Below are 21,197 nucleotides of genomic sequence, written 5' to 3' on the forward strand. Positions count from 1 at the left end.
TGAAGCAAATGAGCCCAGAAGGGGAAGACTGACATAGATGCAACTGACAGAAGTCCAGCCTTGTAAAATGATAGTCGCGAACATATGTGTCCCTACACCATACGTGTGAGAGTACTAACGATGAAGGGAGGAGTTAGTCAATACCTGTGTGGCAGTGCAGACACTCATACACTCTCATTCATAGTTACAAGAAGAAGAGTTTCAACCCTATGATGGGTCCCACAAATGCCTAAAGAGCAAACAGTTCACTACTGGAAGGTCTTAAACATCAGATGTTTGTGATGTCACTGCCTCTCAGGGGCCGTTCCTCATGGGTGATGTGTTGGTCTACGCACGATTCAGTGGCAACACCACCATTTCAGGACCAATACTTGTTATAAAATGAATCTCAAACAACAAACCAAAATGGGTTAATCTGTAGCTACCAAGCCAGTGGAGAAATAATTTCAAGTACGACAATTTGAACAGCCTTCGTGCAGCCTTTAGCAATGCCTCCAAATATTGGAACAGTGTACTGTCTGTGCAGGGAAGCAAATTATTATCCTATGACAGGCCTTTTTGTGTCATTTCTTTTGCACAAATAGGAGTAGACTCAGATGGCTGTATATGTTGCGCATCCTCTCGCCAAGGTTCTATCCGTGAAAAACTTTACCAGCTCCACTGTGTTTATTACCACGGGCAGACGTCGGCAAAACTCCCACTAATGGGCTCTGTTCTGGTCCTGCATGCCGGTTTAAGCATGCCAGACCGGAACAGAGCCCATTAGTCCCTTCTATTTTTTGTGTGAGTGATGCAAGAGAGGAATAGAGATCTAGACAAAATTAGCCTTTCTATTGCTTAATACACCGCAAATGTGAAATACTTTGGGGCTTAGGGGCTGGATAAAGAACGTCAGGAAACAAACACAAATTTAAAGCACATTTTATTTATTCACTAAATACTGTTTAAAAATGTAATTTCCAAGTTCCATATATCGGTTTAAAAATATTTACACTTTCAGTCATTTCCGAGTTTAGTTACAAACTGATGGTGGGAAAAACACATGATGTATAAAAACTGATACCAAAATCTTTTTACATTATTGTATGTTTCTTGTTTTTAAATCAGGCCGTCGACTTTTCATGTGAAAATTACTATAAGGGCCTGACATCACTTCTTGTGACGCACTACATGTGACGTTATTGTGATTTGCATATGATAATGGGCTCCTTCACTATTTTCCTTCCTTGTGCCCTGTTTATTGGCATGACATGGGTCTATAGCTATTAAAAATAAATATACAAATTCACAGGTATTCTTCCCGTTTTTTCTGGTGATGTCACACATTGGCATGTATTCGGCTGCTTCTTCTATTTTTAGGTGAATAAAGATCACTTGCTGTTCCCCCCCTTCCCTTTCTCTCTTTTTCTCACCCTTTCTTTGTTTCTCTCGCTCTCTTTATCTCTCCCCCTCTCTATCTCCCACACACTCCTGTTAGCATTAGCTTCATGTATCTCACTGCCACTTCTGGCATTCATACAACAAATCCTTCAGAACATTTGAGACCAAGGGACAATCAGTGTGGAAGACGAGTTGCTGGGAGTGCAACGGATTGTCCTGGCACATATATGCTTTTGATGTGAGATTTCACTATTTCACCAAATTATTCAGAGTCTGCTGCTTACAGTGGCTCAATTCTGGTAAAAAGTAGAGTTTGGCAAGTGAATAGAGAGAGCCAAGCTTGAGAGGAGCCACGCGTCACACTGTGTTATAAGGCTTGAGGCACAAGCTGATCCATCAATCGATAACAGTGTGTAAAAGGTGCAGCAAACATTACTTAAAAACAAGGTATATGCTCTTTTATATCTAAAAATAGGTTATTTCTTGAACACCGTTGCTTCGTTTTAGTTCATTATATATACTGCAGTGGCATTTGTTAATAGTAACACATACATTTAACCAATGAAGCTTCCATCTCCAGAGCCCTGACAACATGTCCACTCTGGGTGTGTTGGATTTACAGGTTTTAATCCGACAAGTTAGCTGAAAGTACCGCTGTTAGTCCCAGTATTGTTCAGTGTTGCTTTTACAGGTAGTGTGGTCAGGTGCAATTGAATGTTTTTCTTTGTATCTCTTCTTCACCAAATAAAAATCAAGAATGTTTCTTTTCTTTTAGTCCACAATGTGCTCGTCTCCCATTGTGTATCCTGATACATCATGTTGCTTTGCTATGTGTACAGTAGTGAACAATCACTGAACACAAACACTTTTATAATTCTGCAAATACGGTTATCTGCTTTTCTTCTTTACTGCTAGTCCATTCTTCTATAATCTGATATTTCAATGTCCCACATAATTTGAATTTAATCTTTTTCCGTAATTCATTCCTCTCATAATAACTGCACTGTTCAGCTCTTGTCTATGTCCTCCGATGGGTCAATATTACTTTTGATGTTCTTAAAATCTTTTGGAGTCTCTGCATCTCTAGGATTATTTCCATTGAGTTAAATGAAGCAGTGTATTCACAGAGGGTTGTGTGGGATCGAACATTGATAAAAGCCCTTCTCACTTTCAGTGCCCTTCTATATTTTCCCCCGTGTGTGTTCGCTGATGGCTTTGTAGCTCTGATAATCGACTAAAACTCTTCCCACATTCATAGAACTTGAATTATTTTCCCCTGTGTGAGTTTGTTGATGATACCTTAATGCTGACGAGAAGTGAAAATTACTGTCACATTCACTACAATTATAGGGTTTTTTCCCAGTGTGCATTCGCTGATGTGTTTGGAGGTTTCATAAGTGACTAAAACACTTTGCACATTCACTGCACTTGAATGGCTATTCCCCTGTGTGTGTTCTCTGATGATTCCTTAATGCTGAAGAGAAGCAATAACTCCTGTCACATTCATTACAATGATAGGGTTTTTCACCCGTGTGTGTTCGCTGATGACTTTTTAGGTCTGATAACTGACCACAGCTCTTCCCACATTCATTGCACTTGAATGGTTTTTCTCCTGTGTGAGTTCGCTGATGATACCTTAATGCTGAAGAGCTGCAAAAACTACTGTCACATTCACTACAATGATAGGGTTTTTCCCCAGTGTGTGTTCGCTGATGACTGTTTAGGTCTGATAACCGGCTAAAGCACTTTGCACATTCACTGCACTTGAATGGTTTTTCTCCTGTGTGAGTTCGCTGATGATACCTTAATGCTGAAGAGCTGCAAAAACTACTGTCACATTCACTACAATGATAGGGTTTTTCCCCAGTGTGTGTTCGCTGATGACTGTTTAGGTCTGATAACCGGCTAAAGCACTTTGCACATTCACTGCACTTGAATGGTTTTTCCCCTGTGTGTGTTCGTTGATGACTTTGAAGGTGTGATAATCGACTAAAGCTCTTCACACATTCACTGCACTTGAATGGTTTTTCCCCTGTGTGTGTTCGCTGATGACTTTGAAGGTGTGATAACTGACTAAAGCTCTTTGCACATTCACTGCACTTGAATGGTTTTTCCCCCGTGTGTGTTCTCTGATGACTTTGAAGGCTTGATAACTCACTAAAGCACTTTGCACATTCACTGCACTTGAATGATTTTGCCCCTGTTTGTGTTCGCTGATGTCTTTGAAGGCTTGATAACTCACTAAAGCACTTTGCACATTCACTGCACTTGAATGGTTTTTCCCCTGTGTGTGTTCGCTGATGTCTTTGAAGGCTTGATAACTGACTAAAGCTCTTTGCACATTCACTGCACTTGAATGGTTTTTCCCCCGTGTGTGTTCTCTGATGACTTTGGAGGTTTGATAAGCGACTAAAGCTCTTGACACATTCACTGCACTTGAATGGCTTTTCTCCTGTGTGTGTTCGCTGATGTCTTTGAAGGTGTGATAACCGACTAAAGCACTTTGCACATTCACTGCACTTGAATGGGTTTTCCCCTGTGTGTGTTCGCTGATGTCTTTGAAGGTGTGATAACCGACTAAAGCACTTTGCACATTCACTGCACTTGAATGGTTTTTCCCCTGTCTTTGTTCTCTGATGTCTTTGAAGGCTTGATAACTCACTAAAGCACTTTGCACATTCACTGCACTTGAATGGTTTTTCCCCTGTGTGTGTTCGCTGATGTGTTTGGAGGTTTGATAACTGACTAAAGCTCTTGACACATTCACTGCACTTGAATGGTTTTTGTCCTGTGTATGTTTGCTGATGAAGCTTGAGTGGTGATGACAAACTAAAGCTCTCGCTGCATGTATATGATTCTTCTTTCTTGGTTAGTGTCTGGGGGTCGGGTATATATTTGTCTACATCCCATGATTGTATGTCCTGATGGGCCGACATGACTGATAAAGCACTTGTGTTTTTCTCACACACTTTATATGTGTGCGGTATTTTACACGTTTGATTTCTGTTTTAACAATAAATGCAATAGCCACCAAACATTTGCCACACTCCTAATACGTAGAAGGTGTCTTTGTAGGTGATTATGCCTTTAGATTGGATTATGGCTATGCACGCTTGAGGGTAAAGATGTATCTTCCTTCTGAACGGTGCAAATAGGGACAGTCTGCTGTATTTTAGATAGAAGAACTCCTCTTTCCTTTACCAGTCAGTTGTCTGGCTCCGCTCTGTTGTGCTCTTCTCTGGTTACTGTGGTTTGTCCAGAAAGAGTTTACAATTCACCTAGAGCACGGAATGATGGCTTGTCATCATATTAGAAAACAGAGCACTGCGGTAATCTCACCATACAGATCCCATGATCAAAGTTGGTACTGGACACTTGTTTATATAGGAGTTGGTTTGTTATTGTTGTTGCCTTAGTTTTCCTAAGGTCATTTCTTCATCTTGCGGCGTGGAGGTGTACAGCTCAGCCTCTTGCAATCACTGAACTGCCCTTGATGCTTCATCCAGGATCTGTCAGTTTGTGTGCAGGTTCCTCTGTCACCGACTGTGCTGAATACTGTAGCTCATTATTTCTGCTATTATTGAAGATTTACAGCATTCGCTTCATTATTGATGGTCATTTCATACAAGGCTTTCAAGGCTTGTTTTCTGTTGGATGTAAAGATATTGAAAATTACTAAATTGAAACATATTGGAATTATAATTCACAATGTTAACTGTTTGTAAAAGACATTTCGGGGGAGATTTACCAAATATCCACGCAATGCAGCGCAGCCCTCCCCCTCCCCCCAAGAGGCTGCGATGCTCGACAGGGAGGGAGCAGGAAAGCACCATATTTTCAAAGATATGGCTCTCTCCTTCCCTCTCCCTTGCGCCAGCACTGATTACAGCGGCCCTGTGCCATGCACACACCTTAGCACAAGAGCGCTAGGGTGCGTGTGTGTGAGCCCAGCATAGGTTTTTGTACAGGACGGATACCCTTCCTGTACAAAATAGTAGACACGAGGGAATGCTTTTCCCACTTTGTATGCGTGTTGCACAGTGCAGCGCGCATGCAAAGTCAGAAAAGGAAGGATAAATCAAAGCATTTCTCCTTCCTTTGCGCCTAGTTTAAAAGGGTGCAGTTTTTTCACGCTAAACCCAATCTACTGTATTTGGTAAATTGGTTTTAGTGTGAGAATCCTTGGGTGGTTGCACGGGAACGCCCAAGCACCCCCCTTGACAGGGCTGGAAAGTAAATTAGGAAAAAAAGATTTAGCGCTGTTTTATGCCACTTTTGTGACGAAAATACGGCGCAAAATATTAGTAAATCTCCGCCTTCTTCTTTACCGCCTTAAAAACTTAGCAAGGAATTGTTCATCATACACAGATATTTAACTAAAAGTTCTGTTGATCAGGTGACATCTTATTAATGTCTGAAAAGGAGGAGATTTACCAGCGTTTACAGCGCTTAGCAAAGTAAGGGCGCCCCCGGAGCACCCAAGTGCTCGAGGTATAGCTTAAGATAGACGCATATGGTCAGGATTTCATTTAAACAACAATAGAGTTTAGAAAATGAGATGGATCAGCCTGGGCTGCAAAATTTCCAGTAACTTTTTCACGAGGTATACAACAAAAGTAACTCCAGTCACACACTTCTTCTCATTCTTTTCCTATTCACTTAAGATCATCTCAAATACCAACTCCTGTCTTTACCTCGCTGTTCATAAGTCACCTTTGACACTTTCAACAGCTCCCTTGGTTCAAGCATTTCTGGTTTCTCCTAACCTGGAAGATTGGAACATTATTATCAGTTGAGGGGGGTTTCCTATTGCCATAACATCTGTCCATCTCCCTGAAACTAGTGCAACTTACAGCGCTCGGTTCTGGCCCTGAAAGACAACTTTAAAAAGCAAGTCTTTAGTTCTTCTGAAAGTAGATAAAGTTGTGTAACTTGCAGGTCCTTCCGGGGCTTTTGTGTCAAACAGAACAAGAGTTTCACTGCAAGGCCCATCCTTTACATTATAAGCGTAGATAAGGCAAACAAACGTTGATTCATATAATTTAATATTCAACGATAGGTCACACCTAAAACTAGGTGTGACCTAGTTTTAGGACACCCCCGCGCCGCACGGCCACCAGCTGCTGCGTGTGCCCCCCCTTCCTTTGTGCCTCGCTGCCCGACTGCCGGCTCGTGACCACGCCCCCTCCTACGAGCGGCGTGGTCCGTGATCAGCGCTCCTCTCCCTGTGCCCCTGGTTCACTGTGCAGACTCGTATTAGTGCTTATTTGTGCTTATTGTTGTTTTTCCGCCGTATTGCCTGTTGAACTGTATTTGTGTTCATTGTTGTTTCTTCCGCCGTATTGACTGTCTTTTTCCCGCCTGTTGCCGCCCTCCCCGCTCCCCGCTTCCCGCCACCACCGTTGACCCCGCCCCTTTTTTTCCTTCTGTTCCCTCCCCGCTCCCGCCTCCCAGCTGCTCCGCCCACCCGCGCACTTCGCCTTATATGGCGACCGTGCGAACGCGCAGCGGTCACGCGCAGCGGGCGCGCCGATTGTGCGCCGAAGGCGTGCCAAAGGTAAGCCCGTCTACGCCCGTCCGTGCCTGGACCGCGCCCAGTGCCAGGACCCCTGGCCCACGAAGACCCCGACCGACCCGCCTGACGTACACCGCCGCCACCCTCATCGCACTCAACACCGGCCGATTCCCAGGATGCCACCAAGCCACACCACGACGCACCCACGGACCCTTCAGCTGCCACGCCTGCAAGTTCACCTGCATCCGGACCTGCCTCGCACCAGCACCCACCAAGTCGAACACCAGCAGCACCCACCTCAAGTGCATCCTGCTCAACACCCGCTCCGTCCACAGACACGCCATTGAACTCTGGAACCTCCTAGACGCCACAGCCCCTGACGTTGCCTTCCTCACGGAGACCTGGATGAACACCTCTTCAGCTCCCGACATCGCCATCGCCATCCCAGAGGGCTACAAGATCACCCGGAGGGATCGCACCGCCAACCAGATGGGAGGAGGCATCGCCATCATCCACAGGAACACCATCCGTCTCACGACCAGCACCGACAACACCCTGACCACCGCCGAACACCTGCATTTCCAGATCCACACCGACCCGAACACCACCCTCAGAGGCACCCTGATCTACCGACCTCCGGGACCTCGCACCCAATTCAGCGAGGACATCGCCGACTTCGTCAGCCCGCATGCCCTCCCCTCCGCTGACTACATCCTCCTGGGGGACCTCAACTTCCACCTGGAGAACAACAACGACCGCAACACCAGCACCCTGCTCGACAACCTCGCCAATCTTGGACTCAAGCAGCTGGTGTCCACCCCCACCCACCTCGCCGGACACACACTCAACGCAGTCTTCTCATCCAGCACAGACATCGACTTCAGCCACGCCACAGAGCTTCAATGGACGGACCACAGCTGCGTCCACTTCACCTTCAAAAGAACGACGACCCACCACCACCAGCAACAGGCTGCCCGCAGAAGCTGGAACAAGATCACAGCAGAACAGCTCGCCACCTCCCTGAGCCAGCACCCTCCTGCCAGCTCAGCGAACTCCAGCCAGGCCGCCGACAACCTCACGAAGTGGATCAGCAACTGCGCGGACGAGCTCGCCCCGCTGAGGACCCCGCCCAGCAGACCCGGCAGCAAGAAAGCCCCATGGTTCACCGACGAACTCAAGAGCTCCAAGAAGAACTGCCGAGCCCTCGAGAGAGTCTGGAGAAGGGAACCTACACCAGACAACAGGACCACCTTCAAGCTGGCCACCCGGAAGCACCACCAGCTGATCCGCGCCGCCAAGAAAACTGCATTCAAGGACCGGCTGGACAACAACGCACACAACTGCAAGGAACTCTTCAACATCGTGAAAGAGCTATCCAACCCCAGCGCAGGAAACAACAACATCACCCCATCGCAAGACCTCTGCAACTCCCTCGCCTCATACTTCCACAACAAGATCGCGGACATACACAACAGCTTCAACAACCAACCAACGCACACCACGACCGAACAACCACCCCCCACCACCACCCTCCACGCCTGGACCTCGATCAGCACCGAAGACACCATCCGCACGATGAACTCCATCCACTCCGGATCACCGACCGACCCCTGCCCTCACCACGTCTTCAACAAGGCCGACGCTGTCATCGCACCCCACCTGCGAGACATCATCAACACATCCTTCGACACCGCCACCTTCCCTGAGAGCTGGAAGCACGCCGAACTCAGCGCTCTACTCAAGAAACCCACAGCGGACCCCACCGAACTCAAGAATTACCGCCCCATCTCGCTCCTCCCGTTTCCAGCCAAAGTCATCGAGAAGACCGTCAACAAGCAGATGGCCGCCTTCCTCGAGACGAATGGATCCCTCGACCCCTCACAGTCTGGCTTCCGTGCCAACCACAGCACCGAGACCGCCCTCATCGCCGCCACCGATGACATCCGAGCCCTGATGGACAACGGAGAAACAGCGGCCCTCATCCTCCTAGACCTCTCCGCGGCATTCGACACTGTCTGCCACCGTACCCTAGTACAGCGCCTCAGCAACGTCGGAATCCAGGACAAGGCGCTGGAATGGATCATCTCCTTCCTCGACAGAAGAACACAGAGAGTCCGCCTACCACCGTACAAGTCAGAGGCCACCGAAGTCATCTGCGGCGTCCCTCAAGGATCCTCACTGAGCCCCACCCTCTTCAACGTCTACATGAGCCCCCTCGCGGCCATCGCACGCCAACACAACCTCAGCATAATCTCCTACGCCGACGACACCCAGCTGATCCTCTCCCTGACCAACGACCCCGCCGCCGCCAGAGCCAACCTGCACGAAGGGATGAAAGAGGTAGCCGAGTGGATGACGACCAGCCGCCTGAAACTGAACTCAGACAAGACGGAGGTCCTCATCCTGGGCTCTTCACCCTCCGCCTGGGACGACTCCTGGTGGCCTCCCGCCCTGGGCACCGCACCCAAACCGACAGACCATGCACGCAACCTGGGCTTCATCCTGGACTCCTCCCTCTCCATGACCAGGCAAGTCAACAACGTCTCCTCGGCGTGCTTCAACATCCTACGCATGCTACGGAAGATCTTCTGGTGGATCCCCACCGAGACCAGGAAGACCGTCACCCAGGCCCTCGTCACTAGCCGACTGGACTACGGCAACGCCCTCTACGCCGGTACCACCGCCAAGCTCCAGAAGAGACTCCAGCGGATCCAGAACGCCTCAGCCAGACTCATCCTCGACATCCCACGAACCAGCCACATCTCCGGACATCTGAGAGACCTACACTGGCTCCCCGTCAACAAAAGAATCACCTTCCACCTCCTCACCCACGCACACAAAGCCCTACACGACCAAGGCCCGAGCTACCTCAACAGCCGAATCAACTTCTACGCTCCCAAACGCCACCTCCGATCAGCCAACCACGCCCTCGCCGCCGTCCCCCGCATCCGAAGAGCGACTACAGGAGGAAGGTCCTTCTCCTACCTGGCCGCCAAGACCTGGAACTCCCTCCCGACCGACCTGCGCCTGACCCAAGACCACCTCTCCTTCAGGAAGAAGCTGAAGACCTGGCTGTTTGAGCAGTAGCGGCACCCCCCCCACCCCCAGCGCCTTGAGACCCTACGGGTATGTAGTGCGCTCTATAAATGTCTTTGATTGATTGATAGAGAACCCATCACAACCAATAATTTACCAGACATATCCCGCAGCAGATGTGTGCATATTACTCTTTTTTCCACCTTTTCCACCATTACATGGCATTTGGCATGATGTTGTCCGTTTGGGGCCCAGAATGCCACTTTGTGACCGGATGGGCATTTGGTAGAGCGGGAGGAGGTGTAAATTATCCACAGGTGATGCGACATTTCTACCTTTCCATATTTCTCATCTTCAAGTTTCTCTAATTTCCTGTCCTTCGGTCCCCCTTCTGCCCTCTGGCTGCGCACACACTCTGTGGGGTTCATCAGAAGTCAGATAACGGCCTGATAGTCACAAGGCCATGGATATCACTTCTTCTACAACACTTATTGCAGACATATGGCCTAGTTTAAGAGTTTGTTCAACAGATTATTGCCACAAAACTAGGGGTGGGTGAAGAATTCATCTCTGTCGGGGTAGCTCGCAAATTTCTGCCCAGTGTGCGGAGTTCCAAAGAACTCCACAAAGTAATGCAGACGGAGGTTTTTTTTCTCAAGCGGTTCGCCAACGGTAAGGTGGTGAGTACTTGTGAGAAAATATAACACGCTAGACCTCCTCCTGGAGGGATGTCTCATTGCAGGAGGTCACGGCAGGTCGCGACCACTCATGTGTAGAAATCTGCCATTCTCGTTGAAGAAGCTGCCACTCGATTAGAATGTCAATTCGAGCGGCAGAAAGCAGCAGCGCCTTCTGGCGCAACGCGTAGTGCGGTTCGTGCTGATTTTACAGTGCAGGACAAACTCCTGGCATTAAAGATCAGTGAGAGCAGCGCAACGTAAAAAACTCTGCCACTAGCGGAAGTCCGTGGAGTACGGCAGAGTTTTCCTGGCACTTTGTGGAGTTCCGCGGAGTAAAACTCTACGAACTACACCAAGGCATAATCAAAACGTGATAGATATCCTGTCTGTCTTATTATAATTGCCACAGGATGTAATGCATTTTTAATGGGGTGGGCAGGATACCTTTCACATTTGGGATGGAATAAACCATTTGCTGAAATCTAAATCAGGCCTTTGGTGTACACTGTGTCCAGTGTGGCTACCTGGGCTTGAAGGATCTTGTGGTTTGTGGGTCTCTCACTGCTTTGAGGTCACCGCCAGGCAGGACTTCTGTCAGATGTGCCTTGTGCAGATCTTCCTTCCAGGCAGGAATTCTGTCAGCTGCGCCTTGTGCAGATCGTCCTTCCAGGCAGGATTTCTGTCAGCTGTGCCTTGTGCAGATCTTCCTTCCAGGCAGGACTTCTGTCAGCTGTGCCGTGTGCAGATCTTTCTTTGATATAGTTGCTTCTGTCAGCTGCGCCCTGTGCGGATCTTCCTTTCAGGCTGGACTTCTGTTAGTTGTGCCTTGTGCAGATCTTCCTTCCAGAAAAAACTTCTGTCAGCTGCGCCTTGTGCAGATCTTCCTTTCTAGGCTGGACTTCTGTCAGCTGTACCTTGTGCAGATTGTCCTTCCAGGCAGGAATTCCGTCAGCTGCGCCTTCTGCAGATCGTCCTTCCAGGCAGGACATCTGTCAGCTGCGCCCTGTGCAGATCTTCCTTTCAGAGAGGGCTTCAGTCAGCTGCGCCTTGTGCAGATCTTCTTTTCTAGCCTGGACTTCTGTCAGCTGTACCTTGTGCAGATCATCCTTTCTATGCTGGACTTCTGTAAGCCGCGCCTTGTACAGATCTTCCTTCCAGAGAGGGCTTCTGTCAGCTGCGCCTTGTGCAGATCTTCTTTTCTAGCCTGGACTTCTGTCAGCTGTACCTTGTGCAGATCATCCTTTCTAGGCTGGACTTCTGTAAGCCGCGCCTTGTACAGATCTTCCTTCCAGAGAGTGCTTCTGTCAGCTGCGCCTTGTGCAGATCTTCTTTTCTAGCCTGGACTTCTGTCAGCTGTACCTTGTGCAGATCATCCTTTCTAGGCTGGACTTCTGTCAGCTGTGCCTTATGCAGATTTTCCTTCCAGTCAGGACCTCTGTCAGCTGCGCCTTGTGCAGATTTTCCTTCCAGGCAGGAACTCTGTCAGATGCGCCTTGTGCAGATCTTCCTTTCAGGCTGCAGCTTCTGTCAGATGCGCCTTGTGCATACCTTCCTTTCAGGGTGCGGCTTCTGTACGCTGTGCCTTGTGCAGATTTTCCTTCCAGACAAGGGCTTCTTTCCTCAATGATCTGTTCAAAGGTCGAGAGAGGTAGAACTGGTCTAAGTTATCTTCTTTATTGCAGTTCCACTGGTCAAGTCACAGACCTCGTGCTCTGAGAGTCTGGATTTTCTTCGACACAGTCTGCCATCGCACACTAAAAGCGCGCCTCCACGACACCGGAATCCAAGAGAAGGCCCTGGACTGGACCACCTCCTTCCTCTGCGGGAGAACCCAGAGAGTCCGCCTCCCTCCCTTCTGCTCCAAAGCCACCAAGATCATCTGCGGCGTACCCCAAGAGTCATCCCTCAGCCCAACGTTGTTAAACGTATACATGGCACGACTCGCCCATGTCGCCCGAAGGGACGACCTAAACATCATCTCCTACGCTGACGACACCCAGCTGATCCTCTCACTCACCAAGGACCTCCGCACTGCCAAAACCAACTTCCACGAAGGAATAAAGGCCGTAGCCGACAGGATGAGGAACAGCGGTCTGAAACTGAACTCGGACAAGACGGAGGTCCTCATCCTCGGTTCCACCCCCTCAGCCTTGGACGACTCCTGGTGGCCGATGGCATTAGGAGCACCTCCTACACCCACCGACTACGCACGTAACCTGGGGGTCATCCTCGACTCCACACTCTCCATGACGAAACAGGTCAATGCCGTCTCCTCCTCCGGCTTCAACACCCTCCGCATGCTTCGCAGGATCTTCAAGTGGATCCCCACCACAACCAGAAGGACGGTCACCCAGGCCCTCGTTAGCAGTAGACTGGACGACGGTAACGCACTCTACGCAGGAGCCACGTCCAAACTCCAGAAACGGCTCCAACGCATCCAGAATGCCTCTGCACGTCTGATCCTCGACATACTGCGCCGCAGCCACATCAAACCACACCTGAGAGACATGCACTGGCTCCCCATCAACAAGAGCATAACCTTCAAGCTCCTCACCCACGCACACAAGGCACTCCACGACACCGGACCAGCGTACCTCAACAGCTGATTCAGCCTCTACACCCAGTCTCGCCAGCTCCGCTCTGCAGACCGCGCCCTCGCCACTGTCCCCCGCATCAGTAGAGTGACCGCTGGTGGCAGATCATCCTCCCACCTCACTGCCAAGACGTGGAACACCCTCCCCATCCACCTACGGCAGACCGAAGACCTCCTACCCTTCAGGAGACTCCTCAAGACCAGGCTCTTTTAACAGTAGCAGCGTTCCCCCCCTAGCGCCTTGAGACCCTCACGGGTATGTAGTGCGCTTTACAAATGCTGTGATTGATTGATTGATTGATTGATTGATTGATTGATTTTCTGAGCTCCTCAGAACATTAAGATAATGCTACCGCATCAAGCACAAACTACGAGACTCCAAAAGTCAACGCTACAAGTGCTGCTCCATGGTTTAATTCAACCACTGTATCTGAACATCCCCTCGCAAATGCCAACTAGAGAATAGACATCCTGCCTGCACCAGCAGTGTGCAGACAGCTTTTCAAGCACCTCGAGGTACATGGACTTTGTCTGTCGTAACTGAAGATGTTAAACCTTGTTAACATCTATCCGCTTTGGACAAGGTCCTCCATTTTGCTATCAAAATGTAACTCATCCTGCGCAGACACCAACCCTCAACTCCGTATTGCATGAAGCTAGGTGGTTCTCACCCAAAAGAGGGCCCTCCACAAATTGCTGACATTTTCTTACACCCACTGGACAGCTGTGGCAACACCACACCAACTACACCCCCTCAGGGATCACCCGTCCATCTGCCAGCATCAAGACTCAGATCTTTCACCCTTCTCTGTTACCGTCTTTGGAACGGCCTGTCTCTGGGATTCGTGGAAGCTCCACACTCAGTGAGCTCAGAGTTGCCTTGTAAAACCATCTCATGAGAGTGGAAGAAAAGAACTATAAGTGACACGCACCGCACAGAAGTGTAAATAAATCTACTATTATTTAATATTTACAACCCAGGATCTATAAACGGGAAAAATGCCGCCCTGTGTGAGATCGATGAAAGACTCACGCAAGAGGCGGAACAGAGGAAAGGGGGGGGGGGTACCAATGACAATATTAATGGGCGACTTTAATTGCCACCTCTGCCTTAATTTGCCGCCCGATTTATTAGACTGGGATACCTGCCCTCTTAAAGATGGGCCACATTTTGAACATAACCATGAGGGCATAAAATTAAATAAAATAATAGAAACCCACTCACTAGCACATACTATTGACTTAACAGGCCCAGAGGTAGAGGGCACATATGTTCCAACGTTTAAAGGAAGAGGGTGCTCCACTATTATAGACTACATACTGATATCCTCCTTTGCCAAAAATAGAATCACTAAGGTCAGAACTAAATGGAGCACCTTTAGTGATCATAACCCCCTTGTTATGGAAATTATACACACTAGCGGGGGAGGGGGTAAGTTTAAACGCGGGGACACTAGCCTTCAGCCAACAGACCAGGGTAGACGACTAAAATGGGCAAGGATAAATCCCCATGAGTTCTACAAAACATTAGTTCAAAAAGGAGGCAAACAGGTGGAAGACTGTCTGGACCCCCTAATAGAAGGACCAGAATTAGTTGCATCTTTTGCATCCTTGACAAACCTAGTGGATAAATTGTTGGAAGCAAAAGGTCCGAGAAAGGATTCGAAGCAACCAAGGTGGTTCGACAAGAGCTGTTCTAAAGCTTTAAGGAACCTAAAAGCCTGCCTCAAAGCTAAGCCAAGGGATAAGACAGAAGTGGCTAATTGTAGATTAGTTTATAGAACTAAAGTAAAGGAGAGGAAGAACGGCCTACAAGCAGAAGTATGGGCAGATTTGAGAGAGGCGGGAGAAAACAGGGACTTAGCAGAATTTTGGAGAATTGTAAATAGGCCCTGTTTCAAAGATAACTCCGCCCCGGTGATTAGCACCAACATCCTGCCAGACCAATGGGTCACTCACTTCCAAGGTCTATACAATAAGTCTAAATTAGCAATTCAGGAAGGGGAATGGGAGGGTACCCGGAGTGGTGAAATAATCCTTTCACTAGAGGAGATAACAAATGCGATCCGAGGGCTGACCCCGAATAAAGCCCCTGGCCCAGATGGTACCCCACCGGACCTATATAGAGGCAATATAGACCTATGGGCCCCAATCCTAACCAGGGTTTTAAATGCGGCCATCAAATCAGGGCTACCACGCTCCTGGTCCACTGCATTGATCCTACCCATTTTTAAGAAAGGGACCAGGGACGATCCAAAATGCTACAGGTCGATTTCGCTCATTGATGTCTCGGCCAAAATTTTAGGTCGAGTGATCCTAAATCGGCTCATGGAGTGGACAGAAGAGCATCAAACAATAGTTGATATACAGTACGGGTTCAGAGCCGGTAAATCAACTAGTGACCAGTGCCTGAATTTGTACCTCCTAACGGCCAAATATACAAAAGCCAGCAAGGGATTTATGGACCTGGCTGCGGCCTTTGACAATGTCAATAGGACTAAGTTGTGGGCCACGATGCACAAGTTAGGCATTGATGTGGGGTTGATAAATGTCTTGAAAGAGTTGCACTGGAACACTACCGCCAGGGTCTGTTTTAGCCCAGAGGGGGGGCGTACTGACCAATTTTTATGCTCAGGAGTAGTAAGGCAAGGGTGCATGCTTGCCCCTTTTCTCTTTTCACTCTACATCAATGCTTTAGAGAGTGCCCTCATCGCCCTAGATGTGGATTGCCCCAAAGTAGGACCGCATCAAATCTCAGTACTATTGTACGCGGATGACGTGGTCTTGCTTGCCCGAACCCCGAGGGCCCTACATCTCCTGGTGGATGGATTTGTCAAGTTTATGGCCGACCTAGACCTATCTGTCAATCTAAACAAATCCTTTGTTATGGTGGCTGGCAAAAAACTTGCAAATAAGTGTGTGTTCAAGATAGGGTCACATACCTTGGATAAAGTAAAGACTTTTCCCTATCTGGGTCTCCTATTTGATGGTGACATTCAATTTAGCCAACTCCTCGAGGAACATTGTACCAAATTAGTCTCCTCGAATGGCGCCATATTAGGCTTTGCTCGTAGGCTGGGGCGCTGGTGTTCAGAACAAATAATGGCGTTATATGGCTCAATTAGCACAGCAAAGGCCTTGTATGGTGCAGAGTTGTGGGGTTTCAGGGACTGCAAACAACTACAATTAGAGGAAGACAAATTTCTCAGCAGAATCCTGAAAATCCCACATTCTACCTCTGCCGAAATTGCTCATGCTGAACTGGGGATGCCATACGTCTCAGACTACTTTAAAATGAGGCCAATTATAGCATGGATTAGAATTTGGACCAACCCGGAGGCATCTTTGAGCAGGGAAATTGCCTTGGACTGCTTGCAAAGGGACAAGGGGCTACAAATTCCTTGGCTAAAATATGTTAAAGATTCTTCAGTGAATATAGACCAGGGCCATCTTTTTAGCGACCCGTCTTTGATCTCGAGCAGTTGCAAATTAAGGGTGAAAAAATTGCTCCTAGAAAAATTTGAATCTGTCAGAAGTGGTCTTGGCCTTCTAAAGAAATCCATAGCAGCTCATGGCCTTGTAAGAAATGGGGCGGGAATGGAACCATATCTGTTTCTGATGTAAGCCAGAATGACCGATTTTTAATGTGCCGTTTTAGGCTCAATTTGTTACCTAACATCTTAGCTTACCCCGCTGGTTTTACTGTAACAATTGAGCAGAAGGGTGCCTGCGGCTGCGACAACAGGTCTCCGCAGGACACCCTTCATTTTGTACTTTTATGTTCATTTTTAAAAATCCTAGGCGTTTATTTTTGGTTGACATTCTTAGGAAACAGAAATTTCGCCACGCAAGAGCTGCACTGTTTTTCCTTCAGAAAGCTAGTGATACCCATACTTTATGTGCCATTTTAAGCTTTTTAAAAGTAGCCGTAAGATTGAGAAATACAAGAAATTAATTTATCTTTGTAAATAATTAGATTCTCCTTATGAATTGTACCCTCTCCTCCCTACAGTTTTAACTCACTAAAAGTTCAGAAATGTTATATAGTGAAATTTTATTATGTAATGTATTTTTATGGGGATTTTTTATTCTTCGAAATAAAGATTACTGAACTGAACTGAATCTACTATTATCGTTCCATGTACCATTGTCCTATTGCTGATGTTTTGACATGGATGTTTTGCCGCCTATCACAGCAGCGTCTGTCGCTAAAATCTTACTCAACAGTTTGTTTTGCATCATACCTACTTACCGATGTACTGTTTCTGACCTTACAACATCTCTGGCAGACATTTTGCGCTGTCTGTTGCTAGGAAGTCGATTGCTACTGCAGGAAGAGCGCAGTGTCCTTGCAGTCAGATGCACTTGATTGGAATAAAAGGTGCCATGTTTTTTAGAAAAGCTTCAACTATTAGAATAATAACATACTAAAAGCAGCACATACAATGCGATAACACATGAAGCAAACAATGCAATAACACAGGCCAGGCGTTGGGACAATCTGACGCAAACAATGTGTAGGAAGGGGGAGGCTCTAGTTGGCGCAGTGTAGCACTAGCGACAAGCAGGGACTCTCTCTTCCTCGTCAGGGCTGAGGGTTACCTTCCAGACAACCTCTGCTTACCCTCTAGGTAGTGTGGCTTAAGCAGTCGCAGGCTAATCTTTGGGGCACATAGGGTTAAACACTTGCAATATTACACCGTCACAACCAACCCACCACACAATGAGACCAAACTGTATTCTGTAAAAATATATATCTTTATATAGATTTTAAGCAGGCTTGTGAATACAGTTATCAGACTTTCAAATAGCGGTTTCAAGTTACTTAGTTCAAGTTGCCACAGTTCTTTCTAGCAATAAGTGTTCTTTAGGGCCTTCTGCCCAGTTCAACAAAGTTCTTGTGGAGCCGGCGGCTTTCAGGGGAGCTGTCCCACGTCGCGTTGCCTTCCCGGGGTCGCTGTTCGTTGCGGCTCTCAGCCGAGCAGTTCACGGGTCATCCGGGGCAGCGGTGTTCTGTGGCGGCAGGGTCCTTTCCTCGTCGTCCGCTCCGACCCTGGAGGCGGTGGCTGTGTGGTGGCGGCAAGTGGCAGTACGGTCCCCAAGTGCAGGACGTACCCAGCCAAGTGCCGGTGCAGCTGTGCGCTCACAGCTGAGCTGTCGGGCAAGATACCGACCCAGTGGACTCTCTCAGGGCAACTGTCCGTCCTTGCAAGTGGATTGGCTGCTCGTGGCGCAGTCAACTCGAGAGCTCGGACCGGACGGGTCCTCCTTCGCTTTGCTCTCGGGCTCCCGATGCAGTTGCGGTCACGGTGTTCGGGCCAGCGGCGGCTGGACCTCACTTTGCTTTCGCTGTTGCTTTGGGCCCCGGTCACGGTGGTCAGGTGGATGTTGTTGCCTTGGAGGAGATTCCTCCGTCGGTACTGCAGCGATAAGCAGCACACACAGTCGCTTTCTTCAGGGTGTAGCGCCCACTGGTCCTGGGGCGCTGGTCAGGGGGCAAGTTCACAGCAAGCCCTTGGAGATCGTTTCAGCAGAGTTTGGCACAAAGTCTTGTAAAGCAAAAGTCTTCTCGTAGGCTTTCCTTTTTCCTCTCCTTCGGCAGCAAGGCACCAGGCACAGGCAAGAGACAGCACTCTTCCTTGTCCTTCACGGTCCTTCTCGTCGGGCAGAGTTCCTTCTGTAGCCCAAACAGGATCTAATTTTCAAGGAGCAAGGCTCCTTCTTTTATATGCCATTTCTTTTGTTCTCGCAGGCCAGGGGGGCCTTTGCATAGCCACTTTCAGTCCTTGAGTACTCCGGAGGGCGTACCCCGGCTTCTGCTTTCAGCGTGAGGGGCAGGCGCATCAGACGCCCCACAGGAGGTGGAGCCAGCATTGTGCGGACAGGGGCAGCCAGAGTACCTTGTTGATGGGGCTTCGCCCTTCCTGGGCCAGGTGTCGGTTGAGCCATCAGTCGCTCCCCAGGAGGGTGGAGCCAGCATTGTGGTGGCAGAGCACAGCTAGAGTTCGAGTCAAGAGGCACTCCTACCTCCTACTAAGGTGTAATCTGCGCATTCACCACCTGTCATCCCCCCAGCCCTGTCACTCACACATCCCAGACAGTCGGATACACATACCAGCAGAGGCGGGCTGAAATGGTTAGGCAAGCAAATACTAACTTTCTAAAAGTAGCATTTGCAAACCCAGGATACTAAAATAACCTTTACTAAAAGAAATATTTTATCATCCTGAGTTCAGGCATACTAAACATGACTCTCTACCATGCTCCCTGAGCCTGCTGGGATTTATAGGATGTAACAATTCCAGCAGCTCAGTCTGGCCTAACGGGAGCAGGTAGCCTTCAATAGTGAAATACGAATTTAGGTGTAATTCACTACTAGGACATGCCACACACATCAGGGCTTGTCCTGCCTTACACCTACAATGCACCCTGCCCGCAGGCCTACCATAGGGGTGACTAACATGCAGTCAAGGGAAGGTTCAGGGGCTGGCAAGTGGGTGCACTTGCCCAGCTAGCATGACAGTACGAGACCGCACGCGGGTTCTGCGGTCGCAGTCCCCAGACACATCTTTACGGCTGCTTCTGTGGGTGGCGCAACCAGCGCTGCAAGCCCACTAGCAGTATCGGCATTCACAAGCCCTGGCACTCCTTGTGCACTTTACTAGGGACTAACAGTAAATCCAATGAACCAATCATGGACATCAATCGCATGTACAATTTACAGTAGGGAGCACTTGCACTGCGGCGCGGGTCGGCCGTGGCGCAGTGCCCTGAGTATCGGAAAACCAGCAAAACATCGGAGGCACATCAGCAAAAAAGTGGAAGGGAGACTCACGCCAAGGTGCCAGGTCTAACACGTGTCCCCTCCAGCTGAAATGTGGGGGGAACTACCCTTCCCCAGGGAGTTCCACATCACTAAGGCGGAAAAATCTGGACAGACCATCAGCGTTGGCGTGATCGGTACCAGGGCGGTGTTCCACCGTAAAGTCCATACTCTGTAGAGAAATGGACCACCTCAACAGTTTCGGGTTCTCACCCCTCATTTGCATCAACCATCTGAGGGGCCTGTGGTCCGTCTGAACTCGGAAGTGAGACCCAAACAAGTAGGGTCTTAGCTTCTTCAGCGCCCAGACCACAGCAAATGCTTCTCGCTCTATTGCACTCCACCTACTTCCCCGTGGAAGTAACCTCCTACTTATGAAGGCTACGGGTTGGTCAAAGCCCTCCTCAGTCATCTGTGAAAGAACAGCCCCTACACCATGCTCTGAAGCGTCTGTTTGCACTATGAATTCCTTGGAGAAATCAGGAGCCAGGAGCACGGGCGCCGTGCACATGGCAGTCTTCAGGGTGTCAAAGGCCTTCTGACAGGTGTCAGTCCAAATCACATTCCTGGGCTGCTTCTTCGAAGTCAGCTCTGTCAAGGAGGTCACGATCGTGCCATAGCCCTTGACAAACCTCCTGTAATACCCAGTGAGCCCCAGGAAGGCTCTCACTGCAGTCTGGGTCTTGGGGGGTTCCCAAGCCAGGATGGCCTCAATTTTGGGTTGCAAGGGTGCTACCTTGCCACTCCCCACTTGGTGTCCTAAGTACACCACTGAACCCTGCCCAATCTGGCACTTGCTTGCCTTGATTGTGAGGCCTGCTCTGCGCAGGGCAATCAACACTTCCCAGAGGTGTCGCAGGTGTTCTGGCCAGGTGCCACTGAACACCGCGATGTCATCCAGGTAGGCGGCACTGAATTCGTCCAGCCCAGCCAACACCTGGTTGACCAATCTCTGAAAGGTGGCAGGGGCATTCTTCATTCCAAATGGCATAACCCGGAACTGGAAATGCCCATCTGGTGTAGAGAATGCGGACCTCTCCTTTGCCCCATCGGTCAAGGCGATCTGCCAGTACCCAGACGTTAAATCAAACGTACTGAGGAACCGGGCAGCCCCCAGCCGATCAATGAGCTCATCAGCTCTGGGGATGGGGTGCGTGTCAGTCTTCGTGA

At 49.0% G+C, this 21,197-nt stretch overlaps 1 protein-coding gene and 1 pseudogene across 1 annotated transcript in view; one reads left to right on the plus strand and one right to left on the minus strand.

Annotated features, from left to right (window-relative positions):
• Positions 1-1,176, plus strand: part of LOC147737822 (uncharacterized) — a 56,182-nt gene extending 55,006 nt beyond the window's left edge. The window contains exon 3 of the mRNA XM_086924980.1: positions 1,108-1,176. Coding sequence (XP_086781106.1) covers positions 1,108-1,176 — 69 coding nt within the window. The remainder of the gene's footprint in view (positions 1-1,107) is intronic.
• Positions 1,177-2,550: 1,374 nt separating this feature from the next.
• On the minus strand, positions 2,551-4,999 carry LOC147737823 (uncharacterized; annotated as a pseudogene).
• Between the last annotated feature and the right edge of the window lie 16,198 nt (positions 5,000-21,197).

Source organism: Lissotriton vulgaris, chromosome 1_1 (genome assembly GCF_964263255.1).
Source record: "Lissotriton vulgaris chromosome 1_1, aLisVul1.2, whole genome shotgun sequence".
NCBI lineage: Eukaryota > Metazoa > Chordata > Amphibia > Caudata > Salamandridae > Lissotriton > Lissotriton vulgaris.